Source organism: Sceloporus occidentalis, unplaced genomic scaffold, assembly GCF_023333645.1.
Source record: "Sceloporus occidentalis isolate IW3139 unplaced genomic scaffold, rSceOcc1.0.p SCAF_4, whole genome shotgun sequence".
In the NCBI taxonomy this organism is placed as follows: domain Eukaryota; kingdom Metazoa; phylum Chordata; class Lepidosauria; order Squamata; family Phrynosomatidae; genus Sceloporus; species Sceloporus occidentalis.
Window position 1 is genome coordinate 63753713 of NW_028316984.1, and position 19264 is coordinate 63772976.

General features: G+C 37.2%; 1 protein-coding gene across 2 annotated transcripts in view; it reads left to right on the forward strand.

Annotated features, from left to right (window-relative positions):
• Positions 1-19264, forward strand: part of DPP10 (dipeptidyl peptidase like 10) — an 817369-nt gene that overhangs the window by 705565 nt on the left and 92540 nt on the right. For both annotated transcript variants that reach the window (XM_089520160.1, XM_089520161.1), the window contains exon 8: positions 18073-18193. In XM_089520160.1, the coding sequence (XP_089376286.1) occupies positions 18073-18193 (121 nt within the window). The remainder of the gene's footprint in view (positions 1-18072; positions 18194-19264) is intronic.

Sequence of the window (19264 nt, forward strand, 5' to 3'; positions counted from 1 at the left end):
CTTCTCATCATTTTGCAAATTCTGCAAACAAGCTGTTACAAAATCTAGAGTCCTGTTTGTTAGTTGCTTGCTTACAGTGAGTATCATACTGGAATAATATTCTAGGTAGGTAATGTCTGTGTTGAAGGATAATTCATATTAATTAGACAGCTTACACCATCTTTTAAAAAAAATGTAATTAGCATTCTATGTGATGCATTTGTATTTTAGAAGAGATTGAGTTACTTGTTTATATCATCATAATTAGTATTTAGCACCCTTGAAAGATCTAGCAAATTCTTTTGGTAAAAATGTTATCTGCAATTAAAACGGGGGAAATCTGTCAAAGTTCAGGAGCCAAGTGGGAACTTAATTAATGGCAACGAAGCCTCCACATATATATATATATATTAAAGATAGATTTTTTTGTGCTATTTCAAAGCCCTTCACAAAGCTGCCAGATGAAACAGCTCCAAATCACAAACAGAACTATCAAAAGGTTTCCGGTATTCTTCTTTTAATTCTGTTCCTAATGAGACAAATAGTAATAACACTGACAGCAAGATAAAATGCTTCTTGAATATATTATGAAAACCATGTGGGGATAACTAAGTTGTAATTAGGAATAACCCTAATTTTTTTTAATGGATATTGGTAAAAAGTGTTTCCAACCATGCTAATTGCATTTGTATCCACTTGTCTTTATATGTGTCTTGGCAGGGCATCTGTGGGATTGTTTGTAGAATACATGGTTAGATGAGGGCTCTCTTAAGAAGTCACCAAGTGTTCTTTACAGGCATGTCAGAGCCAATCTGGCATGAATTCATCATTTACTTGCTTAATTACCTGATTTTCAATTTTAATATACTTTCTCTTACATTCACAAGGGAATAATATGAAGCATACAATGAGCAATGCCTTATAGAAAAAGAGCAAAGCTTATACTATTTTACTAAACTTTATTTTAAGAATAAAATTGCTATTTTATATATATCCACTCATGTGAAAGGTGAAAAATGAGCTTTCATTGTGGATTTTTTAGAATTCTTAATTTTCCTGCTTTCATTTTTGCATCAATTCTAGCGTTGTTTTCAAAATTGTGTCACCAAATTTTATACCAATTTAAATTACTAAGAACAATTATGAAGGTCCAAAACACACTACAGAAATAATCCCATTTAACATTGCTTTAACTGCCTTGGCTCAGTGTTAGGGAATTCTAGGAACTGTAGTTTTATGAGACATTTAACCTTCTCAGTCAGAGAGAGCTGTGGTAAAGTGGTCTGAAACTGGATTATTTCTATATTATTTTTTGGGCCAAAGATGCAGGTATTTTCATACTTTTTGAATTATGCCTTAAAGTTTACTAAGCTTTAGTCCATAAACCAAAGGATATGACAATTTGCAAAGTACTTGGAATATTCTCCTTAATTTATTCCATCCCCAGCACATTTGATGACACTGTTTCAAAGGCATTCAGGTTCTTGGCATGACTGGAAAATGCTGTCAGGGATGATGGGAGTTGTAGCTCTTCACCTCTGGCTCTTAACTCACCACCTTGTTATGCAGCAGAGCTGACCAGTTTTGGTCAGTGGTTAATGCTTTTCTTCAAAGCAGCAGAGTTTCAGAGAATAGGCTGAAGACCCTGACAAACTCTCCAAGCCTTCTCACTCTTCTTCCTCAGATGTCTCCAAACTTCTCCAGGATTCTGCTGGCTCTTGTATCTTCACTCAAGACACCAGAAAACTCAGTAGTCTTACATAAAAGATCTACTTTATTCTACTATATACAAATACTATATGCCCTACAAAATCACAATCTCCAATACTCCACAATATCTCCAAACTACTCCAACTACCCAACAAAAAACATTGGCAAACATTGCAATTATTATAGCCATTGTTAATCACCACCCACTAGTCAGTTTCCACCCAGTGGGTGTGTACATTCATTTTGATTGGTTCACATAGTTCAACCCACACTTAAGACCAACCCAAGTATTTCATCATTTTACCTTGTACACTTAATGAATCTCAGGTGTTTCCAATTGTACATTCTATAATTCTGTCCTTGACTTTCAAGACTTCTAAATTACATTAGCTTTTTCACCTGTGTAGCTTCTTAATTGCTCTTGCTTAGTCATTGTGACTTTCACATACATATTTTATTTCTATTACTGTATGTCCCATGTTGCATTTTCCTTAACAAATGCAGCCTCTCTCTAATCCCAAATGAAAATGTGTTGCCTTTCTGCAATGAAAAGAAATCACACTGTACATACCCAAAGGTATTTTTGCTTCTCATTTTTCATTCAGAATTAATCATTCATGCTGAAACTCAGTACAAGGTCTGGGCCATAGATATCTTTTCCCTCTCCTTCTCATAATGTTGGCCTAGGTCATCCAATAAATCTGCATAGTGCAAAATTCAAGACAGACATCACATAGTCAAACTGTGAGATTTTATATCACAAGATGTAGTTGCGGCCACCAGACAAATTCACAGAAGATGATGTTAGAAGAAGTTACTAGTTATGGTCACTATTTGACCCAATCTCATTGTGGTTGTCAATATCATCTGCTGAGGAACATGTGTGGGATCCTTTTTCACTCATGTCCTGATTATGGCCATTGTGTAAATGACATCATCCACTACACAGACTTTTCATCTGCTAAAAACATACTGTAAACATACTCAGGACTGGTAGCCAAAACCCTTAAAGTGAACAAAATTTGGCTACCAGTCCTGAGGAATAGCAAAATAAAGACTCAGCAATTGCAAATGGGAAACCACTCAGAGTCAGGGGCTTTCCCAGCAGATAATGATCACCAATTACCAGACATTAATCCTCTTTTGCATTAGCCTCCCAGCCTGAGGCCAGCCATCAGCACAGAACATGCAAATCACTCCTGCATTCCCAGGCTCACACAGTATATATAGACCCACTTTTTCCAGGCAAGCATTCTCTGAAGATGCCAGCCATAGATGCTGGCGAAATGTCAGGAAGAAACTCTTCTAGAATATGGCTGCATAGCCTGAAAAACCCACAAAAAACCATGGATGCTGGCCATGAAAGCCTTTGACTTCACAATTAAAATTATTCATATTAAACACATAAAATCATAAAATTATAGTCCTTATATCTACAGTGAACTGAGAAACTGGCTTGTGTGTCTCTAGAGTCATAGTTGATGACTGGAGAAAAGCAAGTCAGAGTTTGGGGTGTATCTACACTGTTGAAATGATGCAGTCCAACACTACTTTAAGTGCTGTAGTACCATCCTGTGGAATCCTAGGATTTATAGTTTTCCAAGGTTTTTAGTCTTCTCTGCCAAAGACTGCTGGTTTCTCACAAAACTACAAATCTCAAGATTCTGTAGCATGGAGTCATGGCAGTTGGATATACCCTTAGTCTGCATATTAAATAATAATAATAATAATAATAATAATAATAATAATAATAATAATAATTTTATTTATATACAGCCTTTCCAAAGGATCAAGGCAGTTTACAGAAATGCATAAACAATTACGTAACACATACACAACTAAAAATTCACCCCCTTACTTTAATTTACCTTACAATATATTGACACAGATAAAAAGTGTGATATTGTTAGCTACTCCCACTTCAGAAAGAACTAACCAGGATTATTGGGGCATTATACACCTTACTACTGCTTTAGCACGGCTAAGCCAAATTGTTCCTGGAGGCTTAGCTTATCACTACATCTGAAGCAGACCAGTTTCTGTGTTATAATCCATTTGATTTTAAGGAACAAAATGTGTGTTCAAACTACACTGCATGTTAAAATATTGCTTTTTCTTCTGTTGTCAACATCATAATCTGCTTCTTCATCTTCTTGATTCATGTATATCCAGTCCCCCCCCCAAAAAAAAACTGAACTCAAGGTTTCTTTAAGTGATACAGTCACTTAGATTGATTGATTGATTGATTGATTGTACATACATTTCTTTCTGCAATAGAGCCATGGTTACTAGAAAGATAATGTTCTAGTCATAAAAAAAGGTGGACAATCTGCTTATTCAAAATTTGGAGCAACTTTGTAACCTACATGGGTTTGCTTTCTTTCAGTGCTTGCATCAAGTCTACATAAAAATGGGAAGAGAAACATTTTTGTTGGATTCTGATAAATATGTGGCATTGCATACACTCTATATTGGTTTCCTGTTAAACATCAAATGAGAAGTATTATTTGTCTGGATAATATGCAGTTGTAAATATTATAATACTATATCAGTACTGTCAGACAGGTAATGTACTGTTGAAACTCAAGCAGAGCAGTGGATTATATAACTGTTCCATTTTCTTTAGTGTCTATGTGCTGCACTCCTGACACATTAGACGTTTTTGTCCCATTCCAATATACTTTTGTTTTAATTAAAGACATCCCCGGTGATCATCTCTATTTTTTTTTTTTTTTTTTGGTCATTCACATTGCTTAGAAAATAACCCCTCTTTCAGTACTGGTGTAATAATTGCTGGCTTTTATTATGGCTCTGTATTGTTATTTGAGAGATGTGTCATTCTCAGAGTTAGATGTATCTTTCAAACATAGAAAATAGAGAGGTTTCTCTGCTTGATTTGTATTCCCGTTGCACCCACAGCCCTGTAATAAGAGAAAAGACACATACATCTTGAGTTTTGAATTGGTCTTAAAACATATTAAAGAAATCTGTAAGATTAACATGCCATTTCTAACTCACTCACTTCAGTGTGGTAGACTGAGGTAGACTGAGCCAGAAGATTTCCCCCATTCATCTTAAGCTTGTTCTAGTCCAGGTCCTACAGCTATTCCTCCTGATACTTAATGGTGCTTTATAGTCCACATGTTGTTGATATGAGAAGGGGTTCCCCAGATTACCACCATGAATTTAAAAGATTTGTGTGGTTGAGTTGAGTGCGCCTTAAGAAAGAGAGTTCTTGCCCCTGCCCCATTTGTCTTTCAGTATTAAAAAGCAAATCTGAGACATCCTCCCTTTACCTTAAGAAGATGCCTCAGTGTGTTCACCAAATCAGTTCTTTTTTTTTTTTTTCTTGGAACTATGTTGGGCTTGCCAGATTGTATTACTATGACAGCTGCCATTACTAGGCCTCTTCTTCAGTCCAAAGTAACACAGGTAAGGAGGGAGAAAAAGAATCTTGGCCATACACATTCTCATTTACAAGTGAACAGCATATGGTAATCTTCAATGTTTGTGAACATTTTTCAAAGGCAGCCCCACGTAGAACATATTAGAGTAGTCCAAAGATGCATAACAAGTAAGATCTGATCAGATTAAACAAGGGGCACAGCTGGTTTTCCAGCTTCTAATACATACACATTTGTGGCCATCCCTACATGTGGCCACACTTGGGGGAAGTACAATACTTCAGAGCAGGCAGCTATCTCAAACTTTAGTCATGGGGAGCACTCACTAATAGAGCTTCACCCTCCTGGGATTCAATCTCAGTTGACTGGTCCTCATGGTCACTACTGTGTCCCTATACTGATTTAAGACCTGCACAATCTTCCTTGATTTAGACACTACAACATTTATAGCTGAGTGTCATCAGTGTACTGATGGTGCTTTACTCCCAAACCCCTTGTGACTATTCCCAATAACTTCATATAGATGTTAAATAGCACAGTAGAATTGTATACTATGGGGCACATGCTACAAACATTTTTTCCCATCCTCCACAAATTTCAAAGATAGCAAGTGTCATGTTGACAAAGACTCGTATCTCTTTGCTTCTGGTAACCTTACCTTCTTGTTTAATGTAGTCCATTGCTTCCCTCCTTCCTTTTTGACTGAGCAAAGCAACCAGCATTTGATTGACAGCAATTATGCATCTTGCAGATGGGACTGAGAGGTTCTATCCAACCATCAGTTTCCTTATCTTTTGTACTTATTATAAAGCCTTAAAAATGACATATAGTTTGATCTGCAAGGGAAGCCTGAGCCTTAATGATGGCACAAACTACTGTTTGTTAATTTGCTTGTGATGGATTTTTGCCACTATTTTTGATAGTCTTATCAATTATATGTATGTTGACAATATCATCTGGAGGAACAGGAGAAAGAACAAATGGATATGCAACTAGCCATGTGGGAAAACATCTTGAAAGCTCTAAATTGTCAGAGTAATTAGCTGGCAATATCATATGAAGGAGAGATATAATAAGGCTAGAATTTGATATAATGGAAGCTAATAAATTGGATATTTAGTCATTAACTGAGGAACTGAGCATCTAAGAGTAAGTATGATATAGTTTCTTCCTGGGAGAGATTCTGGGAAATCAAGATCAAGATGGCCTTGTTTTGTCATCATACATAAATACACTAATACCCATATCAAAATGATTGTCATTATGCTGTTTGTGAATCTGCAACTCTAGGAGCTTATCAGATGAACTTTAAAACTGGAACAAGCATCCTGGACATGAACTGGGATCTGAGATGGAGGCAGGGGTTATTGCATGCTAAACTGCCGCCTAATTGCCACCCACCATCAGCCGGGTCGCAGCCACACACCGGGGAAACTTTTAGGCTTTTAAAAAGTGCTGGCAGAGCATGGGCGGTGATTCGGCTGCGATTTAGCATGTGATAATCCCTGCCTCCATTTCATGTCCTGGCTGCAGCCTGGGACACTTGATCTGGTTTTAACGTTCATATGATAAGCTTCCTAGTCTTCTTAAAGCAAATGGAATCACTTTGATTCTTTTTCTTGAGTCTATGTGCTCCCTTTCTTTAAGTAAAAAGAAGGATCCTCAAACGCCAAAACAGTAGAGGTATATATCTATATCCTTTATAACTTTCATTTAGGAGTGACCATGCTGAAGACGGCCACATTTTATGGACCTTTCATACTGTTCATAATGCTTCTCCATCTGGCTTAGGCACTGTCAGTGTTCCATTAGAAATTTCTTCAGAGCCTCAGTTACCTTCTACTCCTACACTATTTTGTTGTTCAAATAACCCTTCCTCTTTTTAGTAATCAAAATGTCAGCATGTTGTGTTTTATATATGTTAGCTGCCTTGGGCCCCACTTTGGGAGAAAGGCGATATATATATATATATATATATATATATATATATATATATGCAAGCCAAATATGGCTTGCTGTATGACAGTGTGGCTGCTTGCAGACAAAGCAGGGTATATTTTGAGCAAACATTTGGGCCAGGAGTTATTCTTTAGGTTACAGTCCTGGTAGTGCATTCCATTTAATTTAGCAGGACTTTTCAGTATATATGCTTGCATTTGTACCATAAGTGAGTGTTTACTTTAGTGCTCATAAAAAATATTGATGCTACTGTTTGCTTTTATATTACATCTATGTATTGGGACATGTATTTATGTATATTTATGAAATTTCCTCTTTTACAACACTTATTACTAGTATCAACATTCCAGTGGTAGAATTAGCTACAAGATGCACACTCCAGTATCACTCTTATCCCTCCTGAATCAGAAGAGATGTCTGTGTCTCACTGTTTAACCCTTCTTGGCAACTAATAATGGCAATGAGAAAAATTTAGCATCACAGCAGTATCTAGTTTTTTTCATAATTTAATACACAACTGAATGAATTTGAAGCATCCATGCTGATCCCAGACAGTACATCCTCCCTATCTGGATTCCTGAATCATAAGGTGAAAGTATGGATATTTTATTTATTTATCTTATGTCATTTATATGTTGACTTTTCCCCAGAGTGAGACCCAAGTTAGATTACTATTCCAATGTGGCTGTATGTAAGAGTAGTTATTAACAGAAAGAATTTGGGATATTGCTTAATATCATTATCGATCAGCCTCAACTTCCAATGTCATAGTTTTGCAGAGTGAGCCAATGATATATCATTTACACTGGTCCTAACTTGATAGGGTTTTTTAATCATTAAAATTCCTTTCTGTTGCCTTTTTGAAAATGGAAATATGTTCTAACTCTCACCTACCATATTCTGTAATGTTGTTTTTAAAAAGCTCACCAATAACAAATACAACAGACAAGTCATTAACTGAGTAGATGTACACAAATGAAGAGATGTGCAGCTATATTTTTTTCAGAAAGGGTTACTTCTGACCCATCCTGCACAGGATGATACCATGGCACTTTGAATTCTCTCCCATGGAGAGGAAAAGGGACAGAGGGCATATTGGCCAGGACACTGTCACTGACAGTGCCACCACTGCTGTCTGCTGAAAGGCATACCAGAATTTTGGAGCAAACCTGAATGTACTTGTAAAGAAATTAGGGGAGGAGCATGCAGCTTCTTAAAAATAAATTAAATGCCACTGTTCAAGAGTAAATGCTTCTTTTCTGGGGTGGTGGTATGAGTGTGTGAGACTGCAAGCCCTTGAGCAAAAATGGTTCAGCACATGAAGTCTACAGTCTACATGTTGCCCACTGGGATATACATCATAGATGCAAAACTTCACATTATTAGCTCAAGAGATGTTATTTTTATAAATAGTAGAGTTTGATGCATATATTTTTATTTGCTTTGGGTGTTTTATACCCTAACCAAATGTGCAATATTAATGTGTCCCCCTCCGATATTGTAAATCACAGAAAAGTCCCATTTAGGAATGAACCTTTTGTGTACTCCCCACATCAAGACATCAGACTTTTGATATTATCTATTAGTCTGGAACATTAAATTTTAAGATGCTATTAAATCTGATGTGCAGAGGGCAACTTGCCACAAAGCCTACTGATCCTTGTAACTTTCAATGAATAATTCCATTATCTTTGATGCATTCTACTTAATCCAGTTGTATTTATTCAGGCAGCCTACAAGATGGGTCACACTAAAACTATAAAACTTTAGTTAGAAACATGTTTCCATTCACTTAGAAAACAAAAGTTCCAGGTAGGTTTATAATTGAGAAACAGAAATCCTACATGTTTTTAAAATTGTAGAAATACCCTTTCCATGGCAGAAGTAAAATGTTGACATTTTATTTCTTTGTTGATTATGAATGGGTTTGTTCTATTTATGAGTGAAACTATTCTGCCAAAGATAAAGTACTTGGCATCAATTAAAAACTCTGAGTTTTAAGGCCTGTTCTGAAAACAGACAGGAAGTGCAAATTTACTTTTCTTCTCAGATACCATGGAAGTAGAGTCTTTTATCATAAGATAGTGGAAAGAGCACTTTTCAAAGGCAGCCCCATGCAGAGTGCATTATAATAGTTCAGACAGTAATTAAGGCATGTGTCACAGTGGAAAGATCAGATATCTCCAGGAAGGGATGCAGTTCATTTATCTTTTTTATTTATTCTTTACAGCTTTTCCCTATTTTTTTCTAGTTCTTTTTAAAAAATCGTTTATTATTTAAAAGAAAAGAATAACAAATATTGTTACTTATTAGTTACTTAAATGCCCTATACCTCCACCCCCCTTCCCTCAAAGTTATATTGCATATTATATTGGTTTACACTTTTGTAAAACAATAAAAACGATTTTAAACCATTAAGATTTATCTGCTCAACTGAAGCGCTATATCTTCCAAATACATTGTCTAAATGGTGTGAGATATTAAATTATGTTTATCCACTTCTTCCTCTGATAGATCAAGGTATGTCTCAAATTCTTTGGTATATTGAGGCGGGATACAAACCGCCATATAGTACGTATAGGATATGTACTAGGGTTAGGAAGGGGTGGTGCTTCCGCACCCCCCTAACCCTAGTACGTATCCTATACGTACAAGATGGCGGCGCCCCTTCTACATGGGCGCCGCCATCTTTACGTACTGGACGCATAGCGTCCAGACGTGTCGCGGCGCCTATGACGTCGCGAGTCCGTGCCAGGCGCCTCGCGACGTCATAGAGGCGCCGCAAGAAGAAGCTCCGAAATGGAGCTTCTTTTTTGCTCTGCGCGGGAGCCGCGCGGTTTGACTGCTGCAGCTCCCGCGCGGAGCAAACGGCGGCGGCGGGGAAGCACCACAAAGCGGCGGTTTGTATCCCGCCTGAGTGTCCTTAAGAGATTAAATCCACAGTGTCTCTAGTTATAAATAAAGGTTAATAATAATAGTTCAAAATTCTGTTCTTAAGTTTCTATATTTGTACAGCTCCAGATTTCTTCACAGTATGTTTAAAAAAACAAAACCTGCCAGCATTTCTTTTGTTTTTCATTAGCATCCTCATCAATTGCATTTGATGTCCTATCTAGTTCAGAAGCTACCAACGTTTTAAGCATCCGACTATCTATTGAAGGCATCTCTTTGGATTTCTAATTTTGTGCAAGCATTATTCTTGCCACTAATACCATATATAATATAATTTTCCAATACTTAGTCCTATCCTTTATAAGTATACTTTGTAGCATATTAAGAAGGTACAGTTCAAGAGTACATTTGAAAGTTATACCCAAGATCTTACAGATTGTTTTATGCAGTGTTTCCCAGAAGTTCTCCACCACAGGGCATGTCCACCACATTTTTCCATTTAAAATAAAATTCTCAAGCCATCTAACAGACATGATTAAAATATTTGTTTAAAAAAGCTTAAAATTTTAAATGAATGAAAGAAAATAAATTTATTAAAAGAAATGCAATATTAATGCCTTTTAAAATCTTCACACTAACCAGGGAACATCAAAATAGTTTGAAAACAGTGGAAGTGCTGAGCTCAGCTTTGCAAAGTAAACATTTGACATTCAGGTTCAGGGCAGCTTGAAAACCTGAGCCTTCAGGAAAAGTATAAACACTTCCTGCACTGGTTAAATCTTTGTCCCCTGATCTGCCTTTCAACCAACCAATGATACCTTTATCTTTTCTGAATTCAGCTCCAATGTATTTGTTTTCATTTTGCCCATTACCAATAGCATACAAGATAATCATACCTTGATTTAGATTGAAATGAGACATAAAAGTGTTTGATATGGATATATTGATGGCCTCACAACTGTATATATACTCTATGCAACTAGTCCCAGATGGTTCACATATACAGTGGCCTTCCGTCCACAAACTCTGCATCCATGGATTCAACCATTCATGGCTTGAACATACAGTGCACCCGCATCATACATAAGCGTGCTTTACGTGCCATGAAAGGCAATGGCGCATGTACCCGTGGGCATGTGTACCATGCTGCTGCTGCTGCATGCAGGAGCCTCATTGTTTTAAATGGGGCTCAAGCATTCACAGAACTTCCCTTACACTCCCTTACAGGGAGTCTGGAACGGATCCCCTGCATAAGGGAAGGGCGCCCTGTAATAATAAAAAATTCAAAAAAGCAGATCTTGATTTTGCCATGTTATATCCTATTTTACTATCCTATAGCAGATAACGGGACTTGAACATCCATGGATTTTGATATCCATGGGGGGTCCTGGAACCAAATTGCAGCAGATACGAAGACCTCACTGTTGAATCTGATGGATGCAGATCCATGAACACAGAGGGGCAGATGTATATTAAATAACATGAGGGACACGATAATAATTGAGCACTAAATTCTCAAATGGCCCTTCACAGTGGGACCTATGTCACCATGAAACATTGCCATCAACTCTCTTCCTAGGCAGAAGCATCAAAAGGATGTCATAGTCAATGCAACCCAAAACCAGCAGGATATCTGACCGAATCATCAAGGAAAGTATTTCCTGTCCACATTCCAGAGTCATGTAGATTGTCAACCAGTATGACCAAAAAGGTCTGAGTCCCATAGCCAGGCAGGATACTGCAAGGCAGACTAAAATCAATCTAGATAATCCATAATCCATACACCCAGAATCCCTTTGACGTCAACAGACAAATTAAAGATCATTAAACAGAGAGTCTGTGAACATTTGGAAGGGAATGCCCTAATCACTAAACATCAACATGGTTTTCTGAGAAACAAGTCATGCCAACTAACCTGATCTCTCTCTTTTGTTCTTCTTTTTGATAAAACTACCAACTTGATAGATGATGGGAATGATGCGGATAAAGTCGCGGTAGCACCCGTTCTGCTTTGGTCAGGCCTCACCTGGAAAATTGTGTCCAGTTCTGGGCACCACAATTCAAAAATGATGTTGAGAAGCTAGAGCATGTCCAGAGGAAGGCAACCAAAACGATGAAGGATATGGAAACCATGCCTTATGAGGAGAGACTTAGGGAGCTGGGAATGTTAGCCTGGAAAAGAGAAGGTTGAGAGGTGATCTGATAGCCCTGTTTAAATATTTGAAGGGGCGTTATTTCAAGCCTGGAACAAGCTTGTTTTCTTCTGCTCTAGAGAACAGGACCCAGAGCAATGGATTCAAACTGCAAACTGCATTAGGATGAACCTCCTGACAATAAGAGCTGTTTGACATGGAATTTTGATCATGTATTCCTTCATGGCAGAAGACTGGACTGGATGGCCCTTGTGGTCTCTTCCAGCTCTATGATTCTATAAACCCCAAACAATTATGTCATGCTTATTTTATGCCTCTTTATTATGAAACTAAAAATGTAAACCATCAAACAATCCTTTTAGGACTATAAAATATTAGTACAACAGAACACTTTACTATTCACAGTATCACTAAGCACATGTGATAACTGTCACAATTTAAACTCCCTTTAATCCTATTCATTTCTATCATTTTACTTGTGAAATAACAACAATGTTACATGAATAGAACTACCAGAGGGTACTATCTTTATGATGTAACCTCAGAATATGAATCTATTAGTGTATTTCCAAATATTTCAGTGTTTCTGGCCTATTAATTAATTGCAATCAAATGTATTAGGCTACAGTCATATTGTTATCTACCTAAATGTAAGCTGCACAAAATGTATTTGGATTTATTTCCGAGTAGGATGATGTTTCCAGTCATAGGAACTAAAAAGGAGAATCTTTTTTCTTTTAAAAATAAAATAAAATATGCAAGATAGTGTAGCTGGTTCCACCTTTTGCCTTTTTCAATTTATTTCTTATCATCACGCCAAAAAAAAAAAAAAAAAAAAAAAAAAAAAAAAAAATTGGGCACAAAGCCACTGATAAATTTATGAGAATACTGTATGATACCATATTAGCACCTTCTCTTTTAACAGTTTTTAAGAGCATGGCATTTTCACGGTTCTGCAGTGTCATTATGAAATCTAGGATTTCATTAAATATTCTTTGAGTCCAATATTTCATTTGCAAATAATGCATCTGATGCAGTTGCTAGACAGACATACTCTTTTTCTGGTCTCAGTGCACATGGTTGCCTCTAATACTGATATTTCAGGTCAACATGTATGTTTACAGGCATCTAGAGTTATTTTAAGGATTCCAGCTAGCTACTGCATATGAAATTATTTCTTCACATGAAAGCAGCAAAGCTCTGTATGAATCCAAGTTTTTATTAATATATTCTCACAACAAGATTCTTGATACATGGAACCACATATTAAAATTGTTGTCCTCTATGAGATTTTGTCACTCCTGGGCAAGAGTATATACCGCACACATAAGTATACTTTTGTTGTTGTTTTGCACAAAAAAGTATTTTTTTACAAACAGAGTGGTTTTTCGATTTTTTTTACCCAAAAATCCTTGCTTGAAATGTGGAAAACAACACAACAACATTGCACAGACAAACCCTTGTTATAATTTTGTGGCAGAAACTTCTGGAAACGTTTTCTTCTCTTATATAGAAAGAGAGTGGCATTTTGTTGTGGCATCAACAAAATCATATAGGGTGCAACAACCAGTAATATAAAATGTTCAGTATGGGGAAAAAGAACTGTGAAAGTGAAGCAGAAGACGTCAAATGACAGAGAAACATCATCAAGTGAAAAACAGAAAAAAGGGCTTTGTTTATTTGTTTGTTACAAAATGCTCATGAAAGGAAAGGTGTGCAGGAAAGAAGGAAACTTGTCTCAGCTTTCCCCTACTAGAATTATATTAGTAATTTAAAAGGTGACTACAAATGAAGGTTTAAAAAGCATTTAGGTAGTTTACAGTGCAGTTATATACATTTCTATTCAGAAATATGTCTCAGGCAAGTCTATAAGAGTTGCACCTTTAGAAACCCTTACAATCTTTAACATAAAACTATTATGTATTTATCCAGTAGACTGACTTAGAGCCTATACACACTGGCAGAATACCATGAACCAGCCCCATCATATCCTGCCCATAGTTCTGGCCCATTTCTATCACGTTCCAATGTCATAGGCCATGACTCGAACCTCCAGAGGGAATGTTGCAGTGATGGCAGGTAAGGAGGCACACAGCTATGCAATCTTCCATCTCTCACATCAGTTTCTTGGAAACTCTGATGCAAACAGTGACTTTTTAGAGCATGCTAAGGGTCTTCTGGGTTGGGATCAGGCCAGACCTGCTGTATCTGCACCCAGTGTGCTCAGTCCTGGCCTGAGGCTATTGACTTGTGTTGTCCGTACAGGATGATACCAAATTGGCCCATGCTCTCTGCCTCTTTGTCAGTTCTCAGACCAATGTGTCATGAGTCTGCAAACCCCTTGTTCAGTGCCCTAGTCTATTGTTGTTGTTGTGTGCCTTCAACCCATTTCAGACTCTAGGATAATTATGGGGTTTTCTTGGCAAGATTTGTTTAGAGACAGTTTGCTATGGCTTTCCTCTGAGGCTATGACCGTGTTACTTGACCAAGGCCAAAGAGTGGATTTCCATGGCTGAATGGGGATCTGAGCCCTGGTCTCCAGGACCACTACACTACGCTGGCTCTTACACTTCTTCTATTCTACCCCTTCTTTGCTGGATAGAGGCTTTAGGTGTGTACTTAGTGCAGTAAATTCCTGCCTTTTAGGCAGCTGACATGTTGACTATAAATAAATAAATAAATAAATAAATAAATAAATAAATAAAGCACCACTGAAATTTGATCAGAAATAAATTATAACCTTGGTACATTAATGAAGACCATCAGGACAGTATAATTGCCCTACATTTTGGGCTGAGTTTTGTCCTGTGGTTGTCCTACAGTTTGGTCTAGATTTTGTCCTACATTTTGTCCCAGGTTTTAGTGGACAATTATGGCAACCCTACAACTAATTATAGTTGGTTTTTTTATTAATTATGAGGAATTATATTTTATAATGACTGTGAGGGTACATGGACTATAGTGCTCTTTATAACTATTTTATTGTTGCTTGATATTTAGTGTGTGTGTGTGTGTGTGTATTTCCCCTCTAGCCAGAGTCAATTATTGTTAGTTGATTATATGCTATGTAATTCTTTAACTATTATTATGTTATGTATTGTGTTTTGTAATTTGTATTTTTATACTTTCTTCATTTTTATTATGGTATTATGATATGTTTGTATTTTGTTTCAATTTATTTAATATTAATTGAGTGGAGTTGTGCTGGGGAGGGAAGGGATTAATTATGACCTTTATTTATTTGTAATGTATTCTTTTGATATTGTTTGAATTGTGTTGTATTACATTGTACTCCTCTATTGTTGTAACCTGCCCAGATTCCATGTGATTGGGCAGGATATAAATAAATCCGTATTATTATTATTATGATTATTATTATTATTATATTACCCTTTTCTAAATTTTCTGTTGCAGCATCTCAGACCAAAGCACAGCCAGTCCAATGATTCAAGAACATAATGTTCTCAAGATCTGGCAATCTGATGTGATTATGCCAGGCCTGTTGTCTTCAGCTGCTGTAGCAAAAAGACCACAGCACATGCTCTGTTTGCTCAACCATTTAATACTAGTCAGCCCACCTGGACCAAACATTCCCATTCTGGAGGTGTTCACATCTCTGTGAGCTCAGAAGATGATTAGATACTCACGGGTGGAGATGCAAACAAGGTCCCAAAAATTGGACCTCACAAAGAGCAAACAGTATTAGAAAATGTGAAGCAAAAAGTTTGAAGTCTGAAGTGTAGCAGAAGCTCCCAAAAACCCAAGAAGGATAGGATGTAGTACTGTAACAGATGCTGTGTCCTTACACAGACTTAAATCTGATATGTGTTATAATGGTAGCATATTAGAGCGTGGCAGTGGCCTCCAACCCATGCCAGCGGAGACCACTGGTCTGATGTACAGTTGTGGAGTTTTTTTTCCAGGGAGTAGCACCAGGCCTCAAAAATTAATTGGCACGATAAAGAACAGTCCAAAATTGGTATTTCATAAATGGAGAGCCATCATTTTAGATCAATAGAGAGCCATGCTAAAGACCTCATGTATTATTTATATGTATTATGCTATTATTTCTTAGATTGTACGCCATGGGCAGGTTTACTTTATCCATTTTATTGTTTGTATGTACAGTGCTGTGTAAATCTACAGCACTATATAAATAAAGCATAATGATGATGATGATGATGATGGTACCTACAGAGAGGCAGAGGCACACTTAGGAGTTTATTGCACTTACCTTAGAACGGCCCCTGAGCGTTCTTAAAGGGGCCGTTCTGGGGACGGGAGGCAGCAGGGAACGCTATATATCGCACAGCAAGAACGCCGATGCCTTCCGTTCTGGGAGCATTCCCCAGGGCCAATTTTCGGGAACGCTTTCTCAAGCGTTCTTGAAAATCGGCCCTCTAGAACGGAACAGAAAGCTCCCAGAACAGAAGGGGAACGCTTGGTGGTGGCAACAGCATTCTCGCTGTGCAGTATACAGCATTCCCTGCTGCCTCCCATCCCCAGAACGGCCCCTTTAAGAATGCTCACAGGCCATTCTAAGGTAAGTGCGATCAACTTCTTAAACATAACTGACAAGCTGAAACAGTCCAAGCAAGTAAAATGTCATCACCCCTGTAAATCAGTCACATGAAAGAAGATGTCTACTTTGACATACAGGTGTATGCTGGACTTAAGCTTATATATGTGACTAACAGTATGCCCACCACTGTAGGACTTCCAGGAAAATAGAATTGTCAGACCATATTACATGATCCTTTTCTAACATTCTACTAAGCAAACCAAATTCTCTCATGAACAACAGGCTCTTTTATGGAGTGGAACACTGGAGTAGAACACCTCTACTGGAGGTGTGCGATTGTGGGCAAGGGAACCCCAAAAATGTTCTTGTTGTCTCCTAATGTTAACTGGCTGGACATTACATGAACAGAAGCCTGGACTATACAGGCCTTTGGTCCAATCTACTTTGAATCTTCTTTCTGTGTTCTTAAATTAAGCCTTTGATGTACATCAGCAATTCCCTTTTGTTTGTACTGTCAAAATTAATCAGGAGATACCTTCGAATTTGCACGCATGAAAGGAATTAATAGATGGTCTGCTTCCACTAAGTACCTTATTTCAGTCTTGTCAGTCTCTATTTTGAGACAATGCCCAAAATGTACATCTTAATAGAAATAAAAAAAAATCCAAGGACATGCCCTGCAGAGAACTAAGTGATTTCATTTACATTATTATTATTATATAGGTATTACATATATGGTAGTATTAGAGGCTATTGAAATAGAAATACATCTTTTAACACCATACACATGCTGGGTTTTGGGGGGGGAGGCAGGGGCTTGATATAATTTTAAGAAAGAAGATTAGTCCACTATCTATTGACAAATGACACTTAACACCTGGCCCATGGCCTATTTAACTAAACAGGCAAACATGACAAAGCAAGTAAAACGATGGTCAATATATAAAGAAATGTTGTGTGTGTGTATGTGTTTGTGTGTGTTTGTGTCATTGTTTTGAACGTTTTTTTCTGTTGGGGTTCATCTTATTATAGACATGTATTTTGTATTTTCTCCTTTAAAACATATCTCCAGTTGTCCCAGTTTGTCAAAGACAGTCTTGGTTAGTCATGTTGTCCCACTTTTTCAGTTGCTTTTAAAATGTCCTGATTTTCTGTCCACTTTCCCTCTTTGACTTTAGTTTACTTCAACCACTGCAAATTGTATTCAAAGTGGGAAAGGAATTTATGCTCAATAACTCAGGGTGGAATCATGCCCTTCTCAACAGACTCAGCAAAAGCAAACTGCTACAGCCTCTACTAATTTCCCTGTTCTTCCTCATTCATACGTTTTGCCATCATGACTACATTCTGATGTTGCTTGGCTACATATGTTACATAAAAATGTGTTTCTGTCACCAAACAGGAAAACATTTACTGACATCTGTAAAATCTTTTTCTTTCTTGCCAAACTTAGATTTATATTTTTGAAAATAACATCTACTACCAACCTGATGTAAAGAGTAGCTCTTTGCGACTAACATCATCTGGAAAAGAAGGAATTGTGTTTAATGGAATTGCAGACTGGTTATATGAAGGTAAGTTGCACAAATACACTTTAGTTTTCTTATAAACACAGGGGGCATTGTAAATGTACTTGTTCAATTTCTCTGGGAAAAACCTATTCATTCTAGGACAATGCTGTTGATTGTTCTTTTACCTTTAAAGATTCCTTTCATAATTGTATGCACTTATAATAAAAGCATGCTACACATATGGAGTAAGCAAAGGCTTTGTTAGCAATCATTTAAACTCTCAAAATCCTGTTTATCCTCTTCCTTTGAGATGAAAAATTGAATGGGAAATGGAACAGAAGACAAAACATGTTCATCTTTTTTAGTAACAGTCCTGAAAATTATGGTGTTTATTGTCTACTGCTATATTTTTAGTAACAAGCCTGGACATTTCTAGGGTTTGCAACCATGTATGCAGTACAGCAGTTTAGAGTTGCCAGGTCCAAATCACATGTCCTGAAATTTCAGGGCTAAAGCTGGAGACCTAAGAAAGATTCCTGGTGACGTTATCAGAGACAGGTCCTCAAATTCAAATTGACATTCTCACACACCTAGGGCACATGTAAGTCTGTCCCTTGCTTACCACTCCACCAAATGCATCTGAGGAAGTAGACTTAAATATACACAAACTCATGCTGCCAACGTCTTTCTTTAGTTAGTCTGAAAGATGCTACAAGAACTCTGTACATACTGATTCTACAAATTAAGACAGCTATATCTTTGAATTGTAGCAGAAAATAAAAAAGACTTGAAACAATTGCTAAGGAAAGTCAAAGAAGAAAGTGCTAAGGCAGGGTTACAGTTGAACATTAAGAAAACAAAAATGATGATGACAGAGGATTTACATACATTCAGTGTAGACAATGAGGAAATTGAAATAGTTAAAGACCTCCCGTACCTTGGATTGGTCACTAATCAAAATGGTGATTTCAGTCAAGACGTCAGAAGAAGACTAGGAATTGAAAGGGTAGCCATGAAGTTCCTGAAGTGCAATGATATCATTGAGTACTAAAGTTAAGATTGTCCATCCCATCATATTTCCCATTTCTGTGTATGAATATGACAGCTAGATGGTGAAGATAGATAGAAAGTAAG